General features: G+C 44.7%; 1 protein-coding gene across 1 annotated transcript in view; it reads right to left on the bottom strand.

Moving 5' to 3' along the window:
* Positions 1-24,380, bottom strand: part of DLAT (dihydrolipoamide S-acetyltransferase) — a 153,764-nt gene that overhangs the window by 43,587 nt on the left and 85,797 nt on the right. The window contains exons 8-11 of the mRNA XM_069224986.1: positions 23,865-23,935; positions 22,934-23,041; positions 16,936-17,043; positions 6,257-6,375 (exon numbers count right to left, since the gene is read on the bottom strand). Of these exons, the coding sequence (XP_069081087.1) occupies positions 6,257-6,375; positions 16,936-17,043; positions 22,934-23,041; positions 23,865-23,935 (406 nt within the window). The remainder of the gene's footprint in view (positions 1-6,256; positions 6,376-16,935; positions 17,044-22,933; positions 23,042-23,864; positions 23,936-24,380) is intronic.

Raw genomic sequence — 24,380 nt, 5'->3', positions numbered from 1 at the left:
CCTGAGCTGCTGGTGTGGTGACTTTGGGGTTGCTCTGAACCCCCAACGGTGGGCTACCTTGGACCAAGAACTGAACCCTGTAAGTGGCTTACTTACCTGGTAAAACTAACAAAAACTTACCTCCCCCAGGAACTGTGAAAATTGCACTAAGTGTCCACTTTTAAAACAGCTATTTGTCAATAACTTGAAAAGTATACATGCAATTTTTATGATTTAAAGTTCCTAAAGTACTTACCTGCAATACCTTTCAAATGAGATATTACATGTAGAATTTGAACCTGTGGTTCTTAAAATAAACTAAGAAAAGATATTTTTCTATAACAAAACCTATTGGCTGGATTTGTCTCTGAGTGTGTGTACCTCATTTATTGTCTATGTGTATGTACAACAAATGCTTAACACTACTCCTTGGATAAGCCTACTGCTCGACCACACTACCACAAAATAGAGCATTAGTATTATCTATTTTTACCACTATTTTACCTCTAAGGGGAACCCTTGGACTCTGTGCATGCTATTCCTTACTTTGAAATAGCACATACAGAGCCAACTTCCTACATTGGTGGATCAGCGGTGGGGTACAAGACTTTGCATTTGCTGGACTACTCAGCCAATACCTGATCACACGACAAATTCCAAAATTGTCATTAGAAATTGATTTTTGCAATTTGAAATTTTTCTAAATTCTTAAAAGTCCTGCTAGGGCCTTGTGTGTTAAGTCCCTGTTTAGCATTGTCTTTTAGAGTTTAAAAGTTTGTTAAAAGTTTGAAATTAGATGCTAGAAACAGTTGTAGATTCTTAAAAAGTATTCCAACTTTTAGAAGCAAAATGTCTAGCACAGATGTGACTGTGGTGGAACTCGACACCACACCTTACCTCCATCTTAAGATGAGGGAGCTAAGGTCACTCTGTAAAATAAAGAAAATAACAATGGGCCCCAAACCTACCAAAATACAGCTCCAGGAGCTTTTGGCAGAGTTTGAAAAGGCCAACCCCTCTGAGGGTGGCAACTCAGAGGAAGAGGATAGTGACTTGGAGGAAAATTCCCCCCTACCAGTCCTATCTAGGGAGAACAGGGTCCCTCAAACCCTGACTCCAAAAATAATAGTCAGAGATGCTGGTTCCCTCACAGGAGAGACCAACACCTCTGAAATCACTGAGGATAGCCCCAGTGAAGAGGACATCCAGTTAGCCAGGATGGCCAAAAGATTGGCTTTGGAAAGACAGATCCTAGCCATAGAGAGGGAAAGACAAGAGATGGGCCTAGGACCCATCAATGGTGGCAGCAACATAAATAGGGTCAGAGATTCTCCTGACATGTTGAAAATCCCTAAAGGGATTGTAACTAAATATGAAGATGGTGATGACATCACCAAATGGTTCACAGCTTTTGAGAGGGCTTGTGTAACCAGAAAAGTGAACAGATCTCACTGGGGTGCTCTCCTTTGGGAAATGTTCACTGGAAAGTGTAGGGATAGACTCCTCACACTCTCTGGAAAAGATGCAGAATCTTATGACCTCATGAAGGGTACCCTGATTGAGGGCTTTGGATTCTCCACTGAGGAGTATAGAATTAGATTCAGGGGGGCTCAAAAATCCTCGAGCCAGACCTGGGTTGATTTTGTAGACTACTCAGTAAAAACACTAGATGGTTGGTTAACTGGAAATGAAGTGTGTGACTATGTTGGGCTTTATAATTTGTTTGTGAAAGAACACATTTTAAGTAACTGCTTCAATGAAAAGTTGCATCAGTATCTGGTAGACCTAGGTCCAATTTCTCCCCAAGAATTGGGAAAGAAGGCAGACCACTGGGTCAAGACTAGGGTAACCAAAACTTCCACTGGGGGTGACCAAAAGAAAGGGGTTACAAAAACTCCCCAGGAGAAAGTGGGTGACACTAGAAACAAAGAAAAAGAGTCCTCTGTAGGCCCCCAAAAACCAGAACAGGTGGGTGGGCCCCAAGACACAACCCAAAACAAAGGTGGGTACCAGGGTAAGAACTGGGATGCCACTAAGGCATGGTGCCACAACTGTAAACAGTCTGGGCACCACACCAAGGACACTTCTTGTCCCAAAAACAAACCCCAGAACAAAATTTCAGGGGTAACCAGTGTAGCCATTGGAGATGACTCCTCAGATGAGGAGGTCTTCATAGCTTTCAACTGGAAAATGGGCCCAACAGGTGAGTTGGAGATTCCAGAGGGAAGTAGACACTTCCACCACCTACAGGTGAATGGAATCCCAGACACTGCCCTGAGAGACACTTGTGCCAGTCACACTATTGTGCATGACAGGCTGGTGCTCTCAAACCAGTACATCCCAGGTGAGATGGCCAGAGTAAGAGTTAGCCCAGACAGGGTCACTAATAGGCCTGTGGCTCTTGTGCCCATAGAAGTGGGTGGAACTTTTAGCTGGAGAAGGGTGGTAGTCAGTACAGACCTCCCCCTTGATTGTCTCCTTGGAAATGACTACCCAGAGGTTAGTCAGAGCCTAAGAGAAGAACTGGTCCAGGGCCAGTCCTCTCCCAAGGATTCTGGAAGTCCTGCCTCTGCAGTAAATGCAAGCAGGCCCCAGAAGAAGAAGAAAAGAAAAGAGTAGGAAGGGTGGACAACCTTTAGCCAAGGTTACAGCAAGCCAAGGAGATTCTGCTCCAGTAGGGGAGAACTCCAAAAATGGCCCTGATAAAGTCCAACCTGACCCACAAGAAGTCCTGGCTAGTCAGGCAACTGTTAAACCTGAGTGGGTGGCTCCTCAGCTAACAGAAGAAAGAGTGGAAGAAGGGTGTTTACTACAAGATGTGGTAACCCCCCACTCTAATACAGCAGACAGGCAACCTGAACCCAAAGAGGCCTGTAACTTAGCCCCTTCCCTTTTAGGTGAAGAGCTAAAGGTGTGGTTCTGGGCACTGACAGCTGTCAGTGGCCTCTGCTGGGTGTTAGCCTTTATGGCTGCACTATCCTTAGCATGGTGGTCTGACCCCATGCCAAATAGCAAGTTAGGCCCCCTGACCCTATTGGTCATGGTGGGGTTACTCCAGCTCTGGGTAACCTCTCTGGGTAAGCTAGGGGTAACCCTGGACAAGATAAGGTTAGCAGAGGTGGATACCTCTAAGACCAAAATAGAAAGAATGGGTGGAGACATTGAAGAGGCAGACAAGAGGCAATTCAGACTAGGTCCTATCACTGTGGAAGTAGGTCAGTTCCCCAAAGGGAATGACCTGAACAGAAGGATGTAAGACAGAGTAGGCCCTGCAACTAACCAGCCTATTTCTCCTACTCTTCCTCGCCTGACAGACTAGGAAGACTCTCCCAGCTTGGGCTGAGTCTCCTGGCCTGTGGGCTGGGGGGGGCTTGTGTAAAGAAATGGCTCCCTGTTGCAGTTACCCCCCACTTTTTGCCTGATACTGATGCTGACTTGACTGAGAAGAGTGCTGGGACCCTGCTAACCAGGCCCCAGCACCAGTGTTCCTTCACCTAAAATGTACCATTGTATCCACAATTGGCACACCCTGGCATTCAGATAAGTCCCTTGTAACTGGTACTTCTAGTACCAAGGGCCCTAATGCCAAGGAAGGTCTCTAAGGGCTGCAGCATGTCTTATGCCACCCTAGAGACCCCTCACTCAGCACAGACACACTGCTTACAAGCCTGTGTGTGCTAGTGAGAACAAAATGAGTAAGTCGACATGGCACTCCCCTCAGGGTGCCATGCCAGCCTCTCACTGCCTATGCAGTATAGGTAAGACACCCCTCTAGCAGGCCTTACAGCCCTAAGGCAGGGTGCACTATACCATAGGTGAGGGTACCAGTGCATGAGCATGGTACCCCTACAGTGTCTAAACAAAACCTTAGACATTGTAAGTGCAGGGTAGCCATAAGAGTATATGGTCTGGGAGTCTGTCAAACACGAACTCCACAGCACCATAATGGCTACACTGAAAACTGGGAAGTTTGGTATCAAACTTCTCAGCACAATAAATGCACACTGATGCCAGTGTACATTTTATTGTAAAATACACCACAGAGGGCACCTTAGAGGTGCCCCCTGAAACTTAACCAACTATCTGTGTAGGCTGACTGGTTCCAGCAGCCTGCCACACTAGAGACATGTTGCTGGCCCCATGGGGAGAGTGCCTTTGTCACTCTGAGGCCAGTAACAAAGCCTGCACTGGGTGGAGATGCTAACACCTCCCCCAGGCAGGAACTGTGACACCTGGCGGTGAGCCTCAAAGGCTCCCCCCTTTGTCACAGCCCAGCAGGGCACTCCAGCTTAGTGGAGTTGCCCGCCCCCTCCGGCCACGGCCCCCACTTTTGGCGGCAAGGCTGGAGGGAACAAAGAAAGCAACAAGGAGGAGTCACTGGCCAGTCAGGACAGCCCCTAAGGTGTCCTGAGCTGAAGTGACTCTAACTTTTAGAAATCCTCCATCTTGCAGATGGAGGATTCCCCCAATAGGGTTAGGATTGTGACCCCCTCCCCTTGGGAGGAGGCACAAAGAGGGTGTACCCACCCTCAGGGCTAGTAGCCATTGGCTACTAACCCCCCAGACCTAAACACGCCCTTAAATTTACTATTTAAGGGCTCTCCCTGAACCTAGAAACTAGATTCCTGCAACTACAAGAAGAAGGACTGCCTAGCTGAAAAACCCCTGCAGAGGAAGACCAGAAGACGACAACTGCCTTGGCTCCAGAAACTCACCGGCCTGTCTCCTGCCTTCCAAAGATCCTGCTCCAGCGACGCCTTCCGAAGGGACCAGCGACCTCGACATCCTCTGAGGACTGCCCCTGCTTCGAAAAGACAAGAAACTCCCGAGGACAGCGGACCTGCTCCAAGAAAAGCTGCAACTTTGTTTCCAGCAGCTTTAAAGATCCCTGCAAGCTCCCCGCAAGAAGCGTGAGACTTGCAACACTGCACCCGGCGACCCCGACTCGGCTGGTGGCGATCCAACACCTCAGGAGGGACCCCAGGACTACTCTGATACTGTGAGTACCAAAACCTGTCCCCCCTGAGCCCCCACAGCGCCGCCTGCAGAGGGAATCCCGAGGCTTCCCCTGACCGCGACTCTTTGAACCTAAAGTCCCGACACCTGGGAGAGACCCTGCACCCGCAGCCCCCAGGACCTGAAGGACCGGACTTTCACTGGAGAAGTGACCCCCAGGAGTCCCTCTCCCTTGCCCAAGTGGAGGTTTCCCCGAGGAACCCCCCCCTTGCCTGCCTGCAGCGCTGAAGAGATCCCGAGATCTCTCATAGACTAACATTGCGAACCCGACGCTGGTTTCTACACTGCACCCGGCCGCCCCCGCGCCGCTGAGGGTGAAATTTCTGTGTGGACTTGTGTCCCCCCCGGTGCCCTACAAAACCCCCCTGGTCTGCCCTCCGAAGACGCGGGTACTTACCTGCAAGCAGACCGGAACCGGGGCACCCCCTTCTCTCCATTCTAGCCTATGTGTTTTGGGCACCACTTTGAACTCTGCACCGGACCGGCCCTGAGCTGCTGGTGTGGTGACTTTGGGGTTGCTCTGAACCCCCAACGGTGGGCTACCTTGGACCAAGAACTGAACCCTGTAAGTGGCTTACTTACCTGGTAAAACTAACAAAAACTTACCTCCCCCAGGAACTGTGAAAATTGCACTAAGTGTCCACTTTTAAAACAGCTATTTGTCAATAACTTGAAAAGTATACATGCAATTTTTATGATTTAAAGTTCCTAAAGTACTTACCTGCAATACCTTTCAAATGAGATATTACATGTAGAATTTGAACCTGTGGTTCTTAAAATAAACTAAGAAAATATATTTTTCTATAACAAAACCTATTGGCTGGATTTGTCTCTGAGTGTGTGTACCTCATTTATTGTCTATGTGTATGTACAACAAATGCTTAACACTACTCCTTGGATAAGCCTACTGCTCGACCACACTACCACAAAATAGAGCATTAGTATTATCTATTTTTACCACTATTTTACCTCTAAGGGGAACCCTTGGACTCTGTGCATGCTATTCCTTACTTTGAAATAGCACATACAGAGCCAACTTCCTACAGCGAGCTATGCAGAACATGTGTATCTACAGCGACAGATGCCATCGAACAAAGTTATTTGGAGATGGTGCTTAAACTCCGGGACAACTATACGCTCTTGGTTGTGAAGAGCAGCGAAGGCAAAGTCTGTCCAAAAGACAAAACTGAAATCAAGGTGCAAAGTTTATCAATACAGGTAATGGAAGACAAAGGGATAGTGGAAGCTTTAATGCACTTACTGCCTAATGACAGTATCCATCCACGAAGAGTTTGCTTCAGGAACCTTTAAACACGACAATGCAGAGGCCTTGATAATGAAGTCATTAATAGAGAGCTTAATGTTGTCCTTTTTCACCACCTGTTTAAAGGGGAAAAAAAAAGCATTCTTCCATTAATATCAAGGATTCATTATCCAAAGGGACCATCTATAGCTTAGCGCTTGAAATAGTGACCTCAACAACAGCTATCTGCCTGCACTACTAAACACTCAACAGTTACTGGCACCGCTGGATATAACTAGGTGCCATACATCAGAAATGTTGAAAGATGACATGGTGGGCAGGATGGGGCTCCCTCTAAAGGCAGAACAGCTTCAGCAGTGTGCAGCAACATTACTAGAATAGACACAAATAAACACAAGTCATTTCTTTTGCAGTTATACATGGTGCAAATGTGGGGCAAAGATTTAGCACTTTACATGAACATCAGATTGATTACATTACAGGTTTTTTGTGAGCACAAGATTAGGTCATTTGCCCACAATCACATGATTTTGAGTCGAGGTGGGGACTCCTGGCTCTCCAGTGCCAAAGTCAACAGCTCTGGCCATTCGTGAACTTTTACCTTTCTTACACCTGTCAGGATTTGTAGCAGGTGTAAGCACATTTACGTGTGCAGAGATCGGCACCCCAAGTGCGGAGTTCTTGGCACCTGTAAATAAGTGTGGGGGAAGCAGGTTTTCCAAGGCACGGTTAGCCTCGGCAATTTGTGAATGCATACAAGTGTGGCTGGCTGCCTCCTTTCACAAACTCCTACTCCTCTCCTTCCCACCACAGCAATGATTTGATTATAGGTTGAAATTGACAGTGCTGTCTGCAAGACATGTTATATTGAATATGGGCTTTTAACCACGTCCACTCTTGCCATTCGTTCTTTGTTGTGCTCATCTTAAATGCTTCATTTTTATTGGTGCTAAATGTCCCTACTTTGTGTGCTAAAATCCCTCCCAGGGGCTTTAACGCAGATAACATTTTTGTTGGCCATCAGACTACGTTCATGCTTCCTCCTGTTATAGTGTGTGATAGCCCCTCCTCCTAGTGGACTTCACCAATTGATCCCTTTTGTTGGCCATCTGTTACCTTCTCACTCGCACTGTAATCCACTTAATCCCCAGATTGCCGGCCATGCAAAGCTAAATTTATATACAGACCATAATGCCCAAAAAAACGTGATGAGTAATTCTTAAGTGATATTTGTTCATAATAAATTGGAAGCAAAAATGGATCAATTTTAATAGCATCTGCTAAGTGAGAGAGCCCGAACAAGCTTGGAAACTGAGATCGCAATATTTGTACATCGATGTGCTTCCCCCCCTCCCCGCAATAAATGTTCATGTTACTTTTTTTTTTGTTTCAAGCATATGGTTTTAAAAAAAAAAAATATATAAAACATGCCAACACCTCAACATGCTGGCCATATCCTTGCAATAATGAAAAAAATAGGAAAATAACCACTGTAAATTAGTTTAATAGAACAGTTTGATGCATCCTAGCAGGAAAGTGTACATAAAACAGGCAGAGAATCTCGTTTCAACGTACATCGAATTTCTATAAACCTAAGAAATAGTTTGAACACAATGGATGGCTTAACACAAAAAAGGAAAAGAACAGAAAGGGAAGAACCTTGGCAAAATAAAGCACCGGCCAACTGGCTGTGGCAATGAAGAGCTCTTCTTGTTAGGCAGCTGTGCATATGTACACAGAAAAAAGGTCACTCACAGTGCAATAGCCAATGCCTGAAGCAAAATATGGATGCAGATGAACAGTCCAATCGAACATGGAAGGAATGGTAGTCAGGTGGTTGTGTGTGGAGGGGTTGTGAGTGTTACATTTTTAGTGATGATTTTTATTACATGACAACTTAAAGAGGTCTCTATGCTAGACACAGAATGAATTCCTTCAGACTCTCAATGCCATCCCTAACATGTTGGTTCCCACAGGTTCAATTTCTCCTTCCTTTACCATGGAATCACTGCGCTCTGTGTCACAAAACAATCATTTAATTTGTTTAATATGTTGTTGATCTCTCTATACTCAATAACGCAAGTTTGAAGTTTTTAAGATGTGTTCAAAGAATAGATCAGTTTATCGTTGGAGAAAATGAGCCCTACGATAACGGAATAGTAACTCCTCTACACTAACAGCCAAGCACCTCTCGCACAAAAAAAGCCTCAAACAATAACCTCGCTAAACATTCCACTACCAACGTCCCAACTGTCAGATCACTAGGCTTCATCAGCAACCAAAATCTAAGGAAGCAGAACGCAACACAAAGACTACATCCTTCAAATCAATCCTCTTAGTAAACTCACACCCACCATCCACTGATCTGGTTTCAGGATAGCAGTTTCACCCAGTCTTGACGGTAGAAAGGCAATAGCTAAAGGACGCTCCAAATCTGCCTTTTTCCAATTCAAAGCCATCCTGCATGCAGCAACTTAACTGGTCATAGACAAAAAGTACAAAAACATTAAACCCACCCTGGCTCCCACTGAAAAGCATCCATATATTTAAAATGCTAAGCCATAAAATAGAAGTCTCTACATTTTGGGCTACCAACTGACCAGAAAGATAACATCGCAGCACAGAAAGAATGAAGTAAGGCCACCTCAGTCTTAAAAAAATCCTCCCCTCCACAAAAAGGCAAGATTTTAAAGACTGTCTCATGTTAACCACAATGTTTGGAAATGCCTTCTGAGAAACAACAGACTATCATGTTATCCTTCACTAAAATACCTCACAAAGTGTACCTTCAGGATATGTCTCCAGGAATAATAGACCCAATATTTCAATGTATTCACTTCCTGATCTACATTTCAAAAAGTGCTCTGGTTCCCATGTAGCGATGCAGAGCTATCGAGATAACGTAAGTATGTAAATACACACAAATATTCCATACAACACTTTCCTCACAGGTAACACTTAAACTGGTGACAGCTCATTCTTCACAGAAAAACAAATTAAGCCTTTCTTCCAATGAAAAACAAAACATAATTACAAGGTTCACAGTTAAAAAAAAAAACTTCAACATCCTGGAAAAGCCCCCAGCAGAAACTATGTTGCATAAAACGAGCAATTCGGCCACTTCTCAGAGTACTTTTGCAGTGGAAAGAGTGTCATCACATGGCACGTAGCCCTCAAGTCGCTTTAGAGCAGTAAGGAGATACAGAAAGAAGTTCAGATTATGCAGAAAATACATTGGAGTTAAAGGAGGTGGGCGAGAGAGGGCTGTTGCAACCCTCATGAGAATTTATTTCTAACAAAGTAGGTCCAGAGTAGTACTAGTCTTAGGTTCTTCATTAAGCTCATGTAGTCTGGTTGTTTTTTTAATCCAACTTTCTTGTCTTAATAGATCTTGCTTCCATTTTCTTTCTAGGACAGTGGAGGCTGGTTTAAAAGTTGCCTTAGAACGTACACCCAATCCATCTTCCTACACAACCTTTTCCAAGAAATGAGGACTTTATAAGCATGGAAAAACCAACCAGCTTGAGATCTAATACATAGTAATACTTTACAACATGTGTTTTAGAAAGACCTCTTTACCTACAGACATACAAAGAGATTGGGCGCAAGACTGAGGATAAATGGTATGGCCATATGTCCTGATGAGGAAAGCTTTTGAACACTCAGGTAGTCCAGGCGATACAGGTGAACTGAAAAAGAATACCGAAAGGGTTCTACATTACTTAAAGATATCTTTTATCTTGTGTTCTTTTAATCTTGTGAGTAGTGAGAATAAAACACAAGACCAACCATGACAGTAGTAATCATGACCCATGGTGTAGAACGAGTACATGTACATGCTTTCTATGAGATAGGAAACACCAGAGCCTGTAGGAAGACACATTTTGGACTGGAGTCCTTAGTGAAGAGATGCCTAATAATAAAGCATGAGGGTACAACTTTGTTTAGTATTGATTAGGGCTGTAATATTTTTGTGAGGTGGAGGATATGATAGGGGAACGGAATATGAACCACCTAGTACTTATTCATCCCTCTCCCCATGTTTGTCTTGAATGATGTGCTAGTTGATGGATGTATGGAGAAGGGGTAGAGAAGACTACATTGCCAATGACTGCCAAAAAACAAGAGGATGAGGATGTGTTTCAATAGAAAGAAGAATGCTGTGCCACAGTGTGCTTGTATGGTGATTGGAAGGCTGCGCTCTGGTGTTTACAGACCTTCCAACACACGCGGCTCCACAGTGTGTCACACGATATCAGCTCCCTTCACACCATCACCCGATGAGGAGCAGATATCACAAAGTGTGCACACAATGAGATGGAAAACCCTGCAGAGAGCAGTTTTTCATCTAATCGTTTGGAGGTTTTGCATAGCTGATGTCAATTACAAGCTGTGAAACCTCCCCAAGACATCGGTGTCAGCCTCAAGAGCCTTGTTACTGGTGTTGGCAGGGTGTAAAATGGGTTGGGTGGGAACAGTAGCGAGGTGAGATCTAGAGACAGTGAATTTAAAAGTGTCTCATGCTGTGTTCGGCACTAAGACCCGCCCCTTCAAGACACGGCTGCCTCTCACATGGTGAAAATACTCCAAAAGCTGTCAGATCTGTGTTTAAATGAAAAGAAATATTGTGCTACTGTATGCAGAGAAAGAAGAATATTTCAATGCGTGCAAGAGACTGATGTAAAGATTGTGCTAGTGATTAAATGAGACACCTGCTACCATAATGCACAGTTGAATACTTTGGTGTGGGAGAAGATAACCTGTGTGTTTTGTCTTATACACTTATGTTTAGTTGACACTTTGCTGAAGCTGGGAAACCTGGGAATGTGTGCTCTCAGTTCCCCCGAAAAACACCAATAAAACAATGTCTGCACGTGTCAGACTATTTCAGTTCTAGGAGAGATCATCATGTAGGAAATTTGCCCTTTCTGAAAGTCTCCCCATATTTTTCACATTTTGCTGGCCACTTTATATCTGCTGTCTGTAGACCTCTGTGCACATTACCCCTTCTAGCCAGTAGTAAGATGCCTCTATTTGCCCTTTCAACATTGTTAATTTGCATACCCCTAACTGGCATATTTTGCTTTTCTAGAAGACCCTAGTATATGGTACCAAGTCCACCCTGGATATGTAAATTACATGGTACTAGTGGACTGCAGCACCCAGTGCCAGTATGACTGCCGGCCTTCCATTTGTAGTCTTGCTGTTACTGTAGAGAAAGTGCCCTTTTTTGCCATGGTTACCCCCCACTTTTTGCCTGCTGTCAGTGTGTTTTGACTGTGTTCACTGGGATCCTGCTAACCAGGACCCCGGTGGCTGTGCTCTCTCCCTCTAAATTTGGTTGCTTAGAACCTAGTACACCCCACAATTGGTAAACTGGTGCCCTCATGTAAGTCCCTAGTATATGGTACCTAGGTATCCAGGGCATTGGGGCACCAGGGGATCCCCCATGGGCTGCAGCATGCATTATGCCACCAATGAGAGCCCATGTAAAATGTGTCTGCAGGCCTGCCTTTGCAGCCTGTGTGAAAAGGTGCATGCACCCTTTCAATACAAGTCACTGCACTAGGTCACAGTAAGTCACCCCATGGAACGCGCTCCTAGCTCAGAGGGCAGACTACCTGTGTCGAGCTACATAATAGTAACTCTAAACCTGGGCATGTTTGGTATCAAACATGTCGGAATCACACCTCAATACTGTTGCCAGTATTGGTTGTGTGATTTCATGCACTCTGGGGGCTCCTTAGCGGAACCTCAGCATTACTTCTACCAGTCTTCTGGTGTTTTCTGGACAGCCACCCTACAGAGAGGTTTCTGCCCTCCTGCTGCTTGACCAGCTAAAGCAGAGGAAGGCAGAACAAAGGATTTCCTGTGGGAGACGGAGGCAACACCCTCCCCCTTTGGAAATAGGTGCTACATGGCTCGGGAGTGACAGACTCCCCAAGACACTGGTATGGTTTGAAGGGCACATTTGGTGTCCTCCGTGCATAAACAGGTTTGCACCAGTCCAGGGGCCCCCGGTCCCTGCTCTAGCGCAAAACTGGACAATGGAATGGGGAGTGACCACTCCCCTGTCCATCACCACCCAGAGGTGGCACCCAGAGCTCCTCCAGGTGGACACTTAATTCTGCCATCTTGAATCCAAGGTGGACAGAGGCCCCTGGGAGCATCCGAGTATCCAGCACGGGCAGGTGATGTCACAGCCCCCTCCGGATAGATGGTCACCCTCCTACGTGACCAATCCCCCTACCTGGGCTATATAGAGTCTTCTGCCATGGCGGGTCTTCAGATTCGAGGTTGAAGATTCCAGCAGGACTCCTCTGCATACTTCATCTTCAGGCCACTGGGACTGCAACTGGACCCTCCAAGAACCGACAATCTGCAACTCCAGCAACGACTCTGCTTTGCAACACTGTTTCTCAGGCTCCTTCCAGCAACTGCAACATTTCCCTGGCTGTGCAACTTCTGAGGTTGATGAGTCTTCCGCATGCACAAAAAGCAAGAAGGACTCTCCCTTGAAGTGAAGGAGCCACTCCCCTGCATCCACAGGCACCAACTGCAATGACGTCTGGCTGTGTGGATCTTCTCTCCCCCAAAACTGCGTGGATCCTGCAACACAGGTGTGGTCTAGAGTAGTCTCCTCGGTCCGCTCTACCAGCTGGCCAACTTGGGAGATGGCAAGCCCTTGCCTCTCCTTGAAGGAGAGTACCCTTGTGCACCGCGACCCTTGCAGCTACCAATGCATCTTGGCTCTCCATCCAAGCGATCTTCAGGGTCAGTGTAGCCCCGGCCTCCAGCTCTCTTTCCTGCAAAGCACAGTCTTCTGCTTGCTGCTCCAGCTATGTGGGACTCCTATTCAGGCGTTCTGAGTGGGCCTCACTGCGAATCCCGTGCCTGCTACCTGTGAGGGCTGCGTCCTCGTCTTCTGACTTTTTTCACTGCTGAGGGTCACCCAGGACTCTCTACCATCCCATGCAACCCTCCGCCATCTGGGTTGAGTCCCCCTGGACCATCCTGGGCCCGGGAGCTCTGCAACTCTTCACCTGTGACTCTTGCCTTTGCCAAGGCTGCTTGGTGTTTTTTCCACACCACTGACTGAATGCAACTCTTCTTCAGACGTGGGACACCATCTACATCACTTCTGGAACTCTTCTCCTACTCCTGTGCTGCATAGCCGACTCCTTGTCTTCACTGTCGACCAGGTCCTGCGTCTAAAGAAGGCTGCCCCAACCAAACACTCAAACTGGACTTGGTCCCCTTTATTTGCAGGTCCTCTTCTGTCAGGATCCACCTTTGGTTTCGTCCAGTTGTGCTTGAGTCTTGCACAGTCCTTTTCGAAGTTTACCTGTGGGGTTGGGGGAAAAACCAGGTACTTAACTTTTCTCTCCTTGTCGCTGGCAGCACCCTAGAACTAATCTTTTGGGGTTCCTCGTTCCTCCAGCTCCCCTCTACAGATTCCACTTCCTTGGGTGGGGGACTGACTTTCGCATTTCACTTAGTATATGGTTTGGTCTCCCCTTAGTGTGTCCATTATTTTCCTCTTATTTCACTGTTTTCTATTGCTTTCTATGCCAATTCCTGACCTCTAATGTGTATATAATAGTGTGTTTACTCAGCTGCTAGAGGGGATTTGCCTACACAGTATTTAAGTAATAGTGTTACCATAATAAAGTATATTTATTTTTCTAACTCAGTGGTTCTTTCACGTGTGTAAGTGTTGTGTGACTACAGTGGTATTGCAAAAGCTTTGCATCTCTTGGCTGCTCATCCACAGCTACCTCATGAGAGCCCTGACTTCGACACTGCCTATCAATACCTGATATGAGGTGATAACACCATAGGTGCTCACCACACACCAGGCCAGCTTCCTACCGCAGTGGAATAAGACACTTGCAATTGCTTTAACATTCTGTCACTAAGTACTTTCCGCAGGAAAGACCATTAGTAACTGTAAATACACTACATACTTAATGGTAGGGTTCTAGTATGCTGAGTTTGGATAAGCTAGGGGTCTGGCATAGCCCTTGCTCCAAACTTTGCTGGGAGCCTAGTGTTAGAGTAGTTAGAGACTCCTACACCACTCTAGCTAGACATGTCTTCAGTAGAGCACACCTCTCAGGCCATGGACTATCAGTATGAGAGTCTAACTGGTCAAGGGTTGAGGGAGATTTGTGCCTCTAGGAAACTGAAGACTGGGAGGAATCCCAACAAGAGTCTGCTTCTGGGCATGTTCCTTCAGGCTGATCAGGATACTGCTGATAGCTATGAAGAGGAATCAGAGTCTGATCCACCAATCCCAGATAGAATAGATTAGACACATACTGGGGACCATCACAGCCCTGTCAGAGGCTTAGTAGGTAGTGAGAAGGAGGCTCACTCTAGTATGGTCACCTTTACGCCTAGAGGCCTGGTTAAGAGGGTCCACAGTAGAAGGAATAGGTCCTCCTCTGCCAACTCTCATTTAACCTCGCTATCTGAGGAAACCCACTGTTACAATTCAGGAGAGGCTTCCCTAGACAGGGAATTGAGACAACTGAGATTGGAGGAGGCTAAGCTGAGGCTGCAGCACCAACAGCTTGCCCTAGATAGGGAGGCTGTGGTAGTGGAGAGAGAAAGGCAGGGTTTGGGGTTAGCACCCCATGGTGGCAGCAATTTCAGTTTCAGGGACACCAGGGTCAAGGAGGACTCTTTTGACTCTAGGAACTTGAACAAGATAGTCCCACCTTACAAGGGGGAGGTGATATCTATAAATGGTTCACTGCTTTGGAGATGGTCTGTAAGGTACTGAGGGTCCCCCCAAAAGCAGTGGGCGGCAATTCTGTTTCTCTCCGTCTCTGACAAAGGTAGAGACAGACTCCTCAAAGTAAAAAAGGATGCAATTACACAGTTGTAAAGGCAGCACTGTTAGAACTGTTTGGTCTAAGTACTGAACAGTATAGGATCAAGTTCAGAGAGACAAAGAAAGAGTCCTCCCAGGGTAGGATAGATTTTGTGGAATGTTCTGTGAAAGCTTGGAAGGCTGTTTGCATGGGAGCAAAGTAAGTGACTACTGGGGCTTGTATCACCTAATTCTAAGAGAAAACATTTTAAATAACTGTGTATCTGATCAGTTGCACCAGCATCTGGTAGATTCTGATATGACCTCTCTCCAAGAATTGGGAAAGAAGGCAGACAAGTGGGTCCACATCAGCATGAGTAAGAAGGCTCACATGGGGTGACCACAAAAAGAAGGAAGCAGGTAAGTATCAGGATAAGGGTGGGGACAGAGATTAAAGTAAAGAGTCTTCATCAGGCCCACACAACTCCTCAGGGGGTGGGACTAAATCCTCTTCATCTTCCTCTAACTTCAAAAAGCCTTGGTGCTATGTTTGCAGAAACAAAGTTCACACGCAGGGGAGAACTCTTTTCATAAGAAAGGCACCAAGCCTTACACCACTGCCAGCTCTACTTCTACACCGGAGCCCCTAGCAATAGCAGTAGTGGTGGGACTACTAACAGTAGTCAGTCCAAGAGTGTAGCTGAGCTCACCTTAGGGACAGTAGTGGGGTCTGGGCTAGTGAGTGAGACCACTGCGGCTGTCTGTCTCTGATGGAGGCATTGACCTTGCCACCCTTGCAGCCTGTCCCCTCAATATGGGTAAGTAAAGGCAGCATCCCCTAATAAACAATGCTGAGGCCTACAGGGACACAGGTGCCAGTGTCACTATGGTGACTGAAAAACACTTAGTGCCACCCCACAGCAGGTATTGATTGCAGCATGGCGGGGGGGACGGGATGGGGGAAGGGAGGATACTGGCCCTAAAAATTTTGTGGAATCATCTGACCTACCTGTAGAATGTCTGCTACGGAACAACTTGGAGCCTTCAGCCTGGGCTGAAGCGGAATTAGAGGCCTATGCAGCAATGCTGGGCATCCCAGGGCATATCTTTGCCCTCACAAGAGCACAGGCAAATAAGCAGAAAGAACAAGGGACCTTAGAGCATGGAACAATGGCCCAGGAGATTCCTAAAGCAAAGAGCAGGGAGGGTAAAAAGGTACCCCTTGCTCCAGCCTCCTGTGTGGATTCAACTCCGAAGGGAGAAGAATCCACTCTTTGGGTGGAACTTACACCAGAGGAGCTGCAAGCTGACACAGCTAAGCTAGCTTCGTAGACATTGCCTTCACCTCACTAATAGGGGAAACCTGGAATAAGGTGATAACATAATAGGTGCTCACCCCACACCAGGCCAGCTTTCTACAGTTGTAGTTTTCAATTGAAAATGTAACCTAACAAAATAATCCCTTTTGACAGGTCAAAATCTTCCTTTTTATTATGTATGAGTCATACCTATGTAGGGTGCATGGTATCGTAAATTAAGACCTATAGGAATCTAAAGTTAAACAGGCCCCTAAAGTTTTTAAAAAAAGAAAAAAAAAAACTCAACAGCTATTTTCACTTGCATAAAAATCACACAGAACTTAAAATCTAAAAAGTAATGACAGCTGTATGTTTGCCACAACTATCGATTAACACAAGCGATCAGGATGATCGGTCTGAGAGGAGCGGGGACAACAAAGCAAACATGCACTCCTCATTTCTGACGTACTTGTGATATGAAGAGGGTAGGGGAAATTATGGGGCAGTCAAGGTGGCTCATTCAACAAACAAAATTCCTGTTGTAAGAGGAAACATCTCACCTCATTTAGTTCTTTTCTGAGTTGCATTACTTCTCCTACGTTGACATCAATGGAGAGGTAATAATGAGGGATTGTTTGTTTGGACTGCAACAAACGTTGAGCAATAACCTAATGACAGAGAGAAAGTAGGTCAAGGAAACGAAAGTGCAGCAAAACAAAGTTCTAAATTACTGTGCAACACCAGAGCCAATTAGGCACATGAGAAATTTCCAAACTCTAAGTAATGTTGTTGTCCCGAGGCTACATTCTGAACAAGTGACAACAGTGTTACTTTGAATCACTGGGATAAACATCAGAGCAGAAAATTATGCAAGAAATTAATATTGTTAGAATGACTTAATACCGTTTACATCTACAACAGAACTCTTCTTTAATTGTCTAGTTGAGGATGCAACATAGATTTCCACAAAACCCCTTCTAAGCACTGTTACCAGAGCGTGCACATTTCACAAAAAGGAATTCATTTTGTACCCTTGAGATAGGTGCCCATTCTTCTTCATGACTTTAGTTCCCTGGCCACAGCACTGAGGCAATGTTTTAGGATGGCACACCTACAGCAAATACAGACAACACAATCTAAGCAAGATCTACAAAGAAGACGAGATGGATTCTAGAGGAGACACTCACCTTTCCATCTCACCCATGTTTTACAGACGTCTTTGTGTGACGCAAGCCCTGAAACATCAATGGGGCAAAACATCCATTGTACAGCTCAAGCACACCACCATGCCTAGTTTTTGCAATCAAATTTGGTAGACTTTGAGGTTGCACTTGTACATTTGTAAGTCAGGTGTAACTTATCCTGGCTCAAAATGACATCATTTTCAGGCACAAGTCAGATACACAGCTGGACAAAATACTTCCTAAATCAGGCCAAATGGGGTATCATGTGCATAACTGCTGCCTTTTGCTTGTTAAAACCATTGTACTGTGTTGTGTTTGAAATTCAGGTAATGTAAATGTGGAATCCTAGAACATGGGATGTATTGGATTATGATGCTGGTAGCTGCTGCCCATAGAAGCTGTTTACAATGAGTGAGTAATTCCTCCTTTACCTCACCTGGGACCTTATCTTATTTTAGGGGTGATGTGTACTTGGCTCAACAAATTAAGAAACACTCAGCGCGGCCTCGCATCCCATGCAACCCTGTGGTCTGGGCTTTCCTACTGAGGACACCATGCTAATGTCTTCTCTTGCAAAGAATGTGAGGTGTGCATCATTTGTCTAAGAATGGATCGCTGTCCTGATGACACAGAAGGGTAGAATTTAGCTGTTGTGGCAAAGCCATCTTCTGCCCCACAATGAGAGTGCCCCTCCATGCTACTGGATTCAAGCCAACCTGGCTGATGAGGGCTGAAATCCCAAAACCGGTCCCAGGATGCTTGTTTCCAGCCCAGGGAGGACAGCGCCTGGCAGTTTGGGCTGGGCTGGTCCCACTGGGAGCAGGGTCAGACTGATTTTGAAATGGCTGGGTCGAAACTGGGGTGGTGTGGTGAGCAAACAAACTATGGAATAAACCCAGATCTGAGACTGGTGGTGAATGTTTCCATTGTTCAGCATTCCATCCATCATCTGTTCTTTTTTGCTTTGGTCGCCCTAAGTGGGAAGGAAATCTGCAGCGGCATGGTGTGCAAACAAACAAAGGATTAAACCCAGATCTATGACTCGGGTTAATATTTGCATTGTTCAACATTCCGCCCATCATCTGTTCTTTTTGCTTTCCTCCATATCACAGCATGAGTATGCAGTGGCCATTTTAATTTGGTTCAGGCCCACAAAAGTGTGGCACATTTGCACATCATAGTAATTATGAGAGGTGGTAATCAAAGTGACTAAGTCCTAATGAAACGTTACACAGCTATGGAGCCAACTATGGAGATTATTACGCTTGTGTATAGTGGTCATCTAGTATTACTCTTGAAAGACACTATATGGAATGGAGCATATTAGCTTTGAAATACCATATTTCAGTGTTTGGGGAGTACACTGTAAACTATCAAGAGGTTTCATCAGTAAACAACGATAGGAGCCCATTCTACTATGTGCTGGACAGAGGGTGCGGTAATTCTCCATATAATGGCAATGATCTGGCAACAACCCCGTGCACTTGAACCCAGTGCATGCATAAAGCATACACCACCAGTTTAGGGAGCTCCAACTGATATGTTTACCAGGCAGAACACTCTTTATTTCCTGACTTTTCTGTGAAACCAACCAGTCAACTAGTAACAATAGGAGGAGGGGCTTGAAGCATACCTGGATGCACTAGAAGGGCGATATATTCACAAAGGGAAAAGCATATTTTTCAAACAGTTCTAATGCATAGCTGACCTGGTGATGCCTGTTTTAAGATCACTGGCAGCGTCAAGGAATTGTTAAGAGATAATTATGGGCAACAGGTTGATAAAACCTATCTCTGGAAAGTACACGAGAAGTTATTGTGCACAGAGTATCTGGATTTGGTGCACACAGTTAAGATAGCTCTTATCACAAATTAATGTGCTTCTTTGTTTATGGTGAAGAACGCAGTATGTACCAAGAAGGTGTGTGATGCAGTGGTTGCTTGTTGTGGCATAGAGCAAATCAAAGTGGATTAGAAGACGTAGCTGCAGGTGTGGGAGAATGAATCACCTGAGTAAAGACAAGTTGTTTGGCATGCAGACAAATGTGTCACAAATATACTACAAATGTTACTGTGCCCAAATATGTTAAGTCATTTGAAAAGAAATGTGGTCGTAAGCTGAAAAAAAGGGGGGAGGCAGAAGATGATAATGGTGAGAAAGATTATGATCTCAATATCTGAACTATATAAAGACCTATACTGCATTATCTGAAAAGAATGGATTTTAAATAGCCCTGACCATTGACAGAGAAGGATAAACTGAACAAGCCTGCAGTTTTTAAATTAAGGAGGTGTCATGATAAGCTGTTAACCTATATTTGGAAATCAACAAATGGTTTTGGTAATTTGATGCTATGCTCAATTTCAAATGTAACTAAACTGAAGAAGTGTTAAATTTAGCAAAGGATCAGTCGTATCTTCAAGACTGGGAAGAGCAGAAGAATGACAATATAATTATGGAACCCAATCATCCTGACTTGAGTTCTGTGCGAGAGTTGGGATGAGAGTGTATGGTGGCTTGAGTAAATAGGATAGGTTTCCAGAGAGTTTGCACTGGCAATTCGGTTAAATTGGTGGTCTGCCACATAGAAAAGTGCCCCTTTCGTACATGGTCACCGCCACTTTCTGACTGTTGATTGGTGCAATTTTGAATGAAAGTGCACTGGGTTCCTGCTAACCAAGTCTCCAGTGCCAGATCTTTTTCCCTAAAACTGTGCAATTGTTTCCCAATTGCAAATCTTTTGCCCCCATCTCCCATCCTCTCGCCCCCTTCCGCCATAAGTCCCTAGTTGTAGGAAAGTGGCCCTTTTTTGACATGGTTACCCACACTTAGTATCCAATGCAATTTTGACTGAAAGTTCACTGCATTCCTGCTATCCAGGTCCCCAGTGTCAGATCTTTCCCTAAGATTGTGCAATTCTTCTCCAATTGGCAATACCTTTGGCCCCCTATACGTCCTTAGTAAATGTTACCCCTGGTACCTAGGGCATGGGTACCAAAGAAGGTCCTTAAGGGCTGCAGCATGTACTGAGCCACATACAGAGATCCCACACCTAGCACATGCAGACTGCCATTGCAGGCTGAATTTCTTGGTGCCGGTAAAAGTGAAAACACACACGGCACACAGCATGTCTGCCATGTCCCATAAACTCTGCATCCAATATATTTAAGTCACCCCTACAGCAGGCCTCACCGCCCTAAGACAGGGTGCATTATATCACATGTGAGGGCATGTCTGCAGTAGCAGATATGCCCTTCTACGTCTTTGTCTAGTCTCAGACATAGTTAATGAACAGGGAAGCTATTTTAAGTACATGTGCTGGACAATGGTCAATACGAGTTCCCCAGCTACACGATGGCTTCGCTAAAAATAGGGATGTTTGGTATCAAACATCTCGTATTAATAAACCCTCACTGATTCCAGTGATGGAATTATTAATACATGCACCCAGAGGGCACCTTAAAATTAGCCTTGGTCCTTTTCCAATAGAAACACTCCACCATAGCCAAGATTCACCCTACTGAACAGCCAAACCAGTCTGGGGTTGCTTGGGTTCCAGGTCAGACAGAACACGGCCTGGCAGTTTGGGCTGGACCATTCCTACTGGAGCAGGACCCTGGCTGATTTGCTTATGGTTGGTTCCTTCTAAGGTGGAACAGGATGGTCAAAAAAATGATGGCTTCGGCCCCAAGTAATCACCAATAGATGAGATTAATTAAGCATTCCACTATTGTTTTGTATTCCTTAATCATCATGTAGCAGGAGGCCCTGGTTTCGTTAGTATAAACAGTGTGTTGAAAAGTGTAACTTATGAGATATGAATTAGAGGAAGAACTTCTAAAAAAATATCGGATAAGATGAACACCACTTTTTGCTCAAAGGATATGTGCGCCCTTTCACTATTATTAAGGTATGCAGTGCTTGTTAACAGCATGTTCAAATAAAATATATATTTCCATGACACTGAAAGAGTACTGGATACCAACACTAGTCAGAAGTCATTGCTAGATCCAGTAAAATATTCTAATTATAGGACTACCTCCGAGGCCATGAGAAAACTGATGCTGTACAGATGAAAAAATTCACATTAGGTCACTGTGGAAATTGTCAGATTGACAATTAGGGTTTAGGGCCAACAGGGTCAAAGAGACAGCTCTCTGCTATGCGCAAACCCATATACTGAACATCTTGTATATAGATGACCTAGCAGTATTGATGTTGGATTGCTGTGGCTTTTGACATGCTCTACCGCCCATTCCTATTGGATAGCATGGAGCAGGAATATGACAGAGTTAGCCACTGGTGTGGATAGTTTTTGGAAAAGGATGTGCATAGGGAAGGCATGTTCCAGTCCACCTTTAATGTGCTATGAAATACACAGATTTCGTCCTTCCTCCACCCTGTTCAACATTTATATTCGAGCTATTGATGCCCTTCGTAAAACAGAAAGAGCCTCCATACATAACCATTCAAACACACGAGGGGTTCTTCAATTTGACTAACGGCCTGGAACAGGATCATGCTGAAATTAACATCTTCACGATAATCAAACTGTGGTGGAATGACAACAGGCTCTGCCTGAACAAGACTGCTGACATTATGGAAACATCTAAAGCGGCACAAAAGGAGAGACACTAACCACATTCAGATGGAACATTCCACCATTCAGGGCAGTCTATTACTGCCCAGACTAACAAGTGGTGTCATGTAATTACTTCACAGAACACAGACCACGTTAATTCATCAAGACAGAGCAAAATGGGCAGAACCATCATTAGGGGAAAAATTAATGACAGCATTGCCCTGGCACTGCGGTCCTCTCAAAGTAGCATCCATTAAATCCAGTATATATAATACTATGCATCCAGGGAGGCTGTCGAAAGCTGAAGCCATAATGACTTGTCACTTTCACTTAGGGCAATGGATGCTGCCACAAAGGAAGAAATTTGAACTTAAGGCATCCCAAAAACAGGCTTCCTCCAGATGATCCGGGAAGACCTGGTGGTAAAAGAATGCATAGCCCTCCGGACCTCAAATGGAGCAGAGCAGGCTGACAGGCATTCCCTGTTAGATCTACTGCTCTGTGGAACAAGAAATGCACGAGTAAACAGCTATGCACATGCACTTCAGGCAAAGACTAAACACCTATCTTCTTTAGACTGCTCTCCAGGATCGTTTTCATAACAGTGATTCAAGACTGGCCATATACAGCTATATGCAAATCAGTTTGACGATGAAAGGTAAACTCACTAAGTTTTAATTCTGGCTCACTCGTTTTACTGTTTGCTAGCACTAATTGAGCAGAGGATCCATCAGGGGCTGCAAGAGCTACAAAAAGTGTCCACTTCCAAGTGTCATCAGTGCAGATACTCACCTTCCGAATGTTGCTGATGGGAATATCTGTGAAGACGCCTGTTGGCACGGCCGCCACTGCTGGAGAGGGTGTAACCGCTGGGGACGGAGCTGCTGCTACCGCTGGAGACTACAGAGGTGAAAACAGACTCTCAATACATGACAACATGGTCACAACTCATTAATTTAACGAACAACCAACCATCTATCCTCTGGAACACGCAGGAAAAAACAAAACTGGAGCAATCAGTGAAGAAAACATTAAAAGTGTGCAGACAACTGGCTTGGTGTTCTTTGCGTGCTGTAATATCGGTGGGAATATAGGAAGAATAACCTTGTCATTACCACCTTTGTTATCATATTTGAAAGACGGCTCACAGAGCACAGTGCGTTTCATTTACAGACCAGAACCCATACTTTACTTGCAAAGGAGAAGAAATGTTAGAGCACAAGGTTAACAAATTACAACGAAACATCTTTTATACTCTAATCAAATTCTAACATGGGGACAAGGAGGCAATGTGCTCAGATTACTGGGTTTAAAGTCAAAAGATACTTCTACTCATAAAGCCCCAAATAATTGGTAGGAGGCAGGTTAACAACAGTCTACAATGCAATGGAAAAAATGGCAGGCATGAATTTTTGGGTTGTCGAATTTACGCTTAGATCATCAGAAAGCCTACAACGACATATACCTTGATTGTGGTCCTGTACTAAAAAAAGGAGACAAAGGCTAAAGTCGTTATTTATGTTAACCCACATGTTTACTAGCCATCTTGCTAAGGCAACATCACTTTTAAAACAGTGTTTTAAAAGCAGCCACAAGCGGTAATTATTTCACAACATCAAAACTACAGTTTGACAATTATATTAAAAGCTGCCCATCCAATATCAGTAAAACTAATGGCCAGTGAACAGAACTGGGCCCACAATTTTAAAGTGTTGGTACTCACAGGAGTGATGACCTTCTGAGGCACAAATGTGTCAATGTCTTTTTTAGTTATTCTTCCATCAGGGCCCGTACCTGAAAAATACAGATTCACGCGTGAAACTAAAGACAATGTATCTTGAAGCAATTCTGCACTAACCGAAAAAAATATTTCAATAAGAAATTCAGTTGAAAACTACGACTTTTATACACGAGAAAACAGATCTGGTTATCATCTCACATATATTGCAGTATTTGCAGTTCTGTGTTTTTTCCATTCTGCAGCATTTCGAAATAAATGCTATCTCGTAAAGGAAATCTAATGTATGGTCCGATTCCTAAGATAACAAACATCAACACTATTAAAATGCAATGGTTTGACAGCCTTATGAGAAACAAAACATCCCCAATAAGTAAAAAATAAAAAATAAGAAATCCGATTATCAACTATCCTTCAATCTGGACACCGGACAGAACTGTAGTGAAAGTGGTTGAATACAATTTTCAGAATTAACAAACTAGAGTAAAGCAATACAAATGC

The sequence above is a fragment of the Pleurodeles waltl genome, chromosome 3_1 (genome assembly GCF_031143425.1).
Source record: "Pleurodeles waltl isolate 20211129_DDA chromosome 3_1, aPleWal1.hap1.20221129, whole genome shotgun sequence".
Classification (NCBI taxonomy): domain Eukaryota; kingdom Metazoa; phylum Chordata; class Amphibia; order Caudata; family Salamandridae; genus Pleurodeles; species Pleurodeles waltl.
This window is presented reverse-complemented; position numbering and strand designations above follow the sequence as displayed.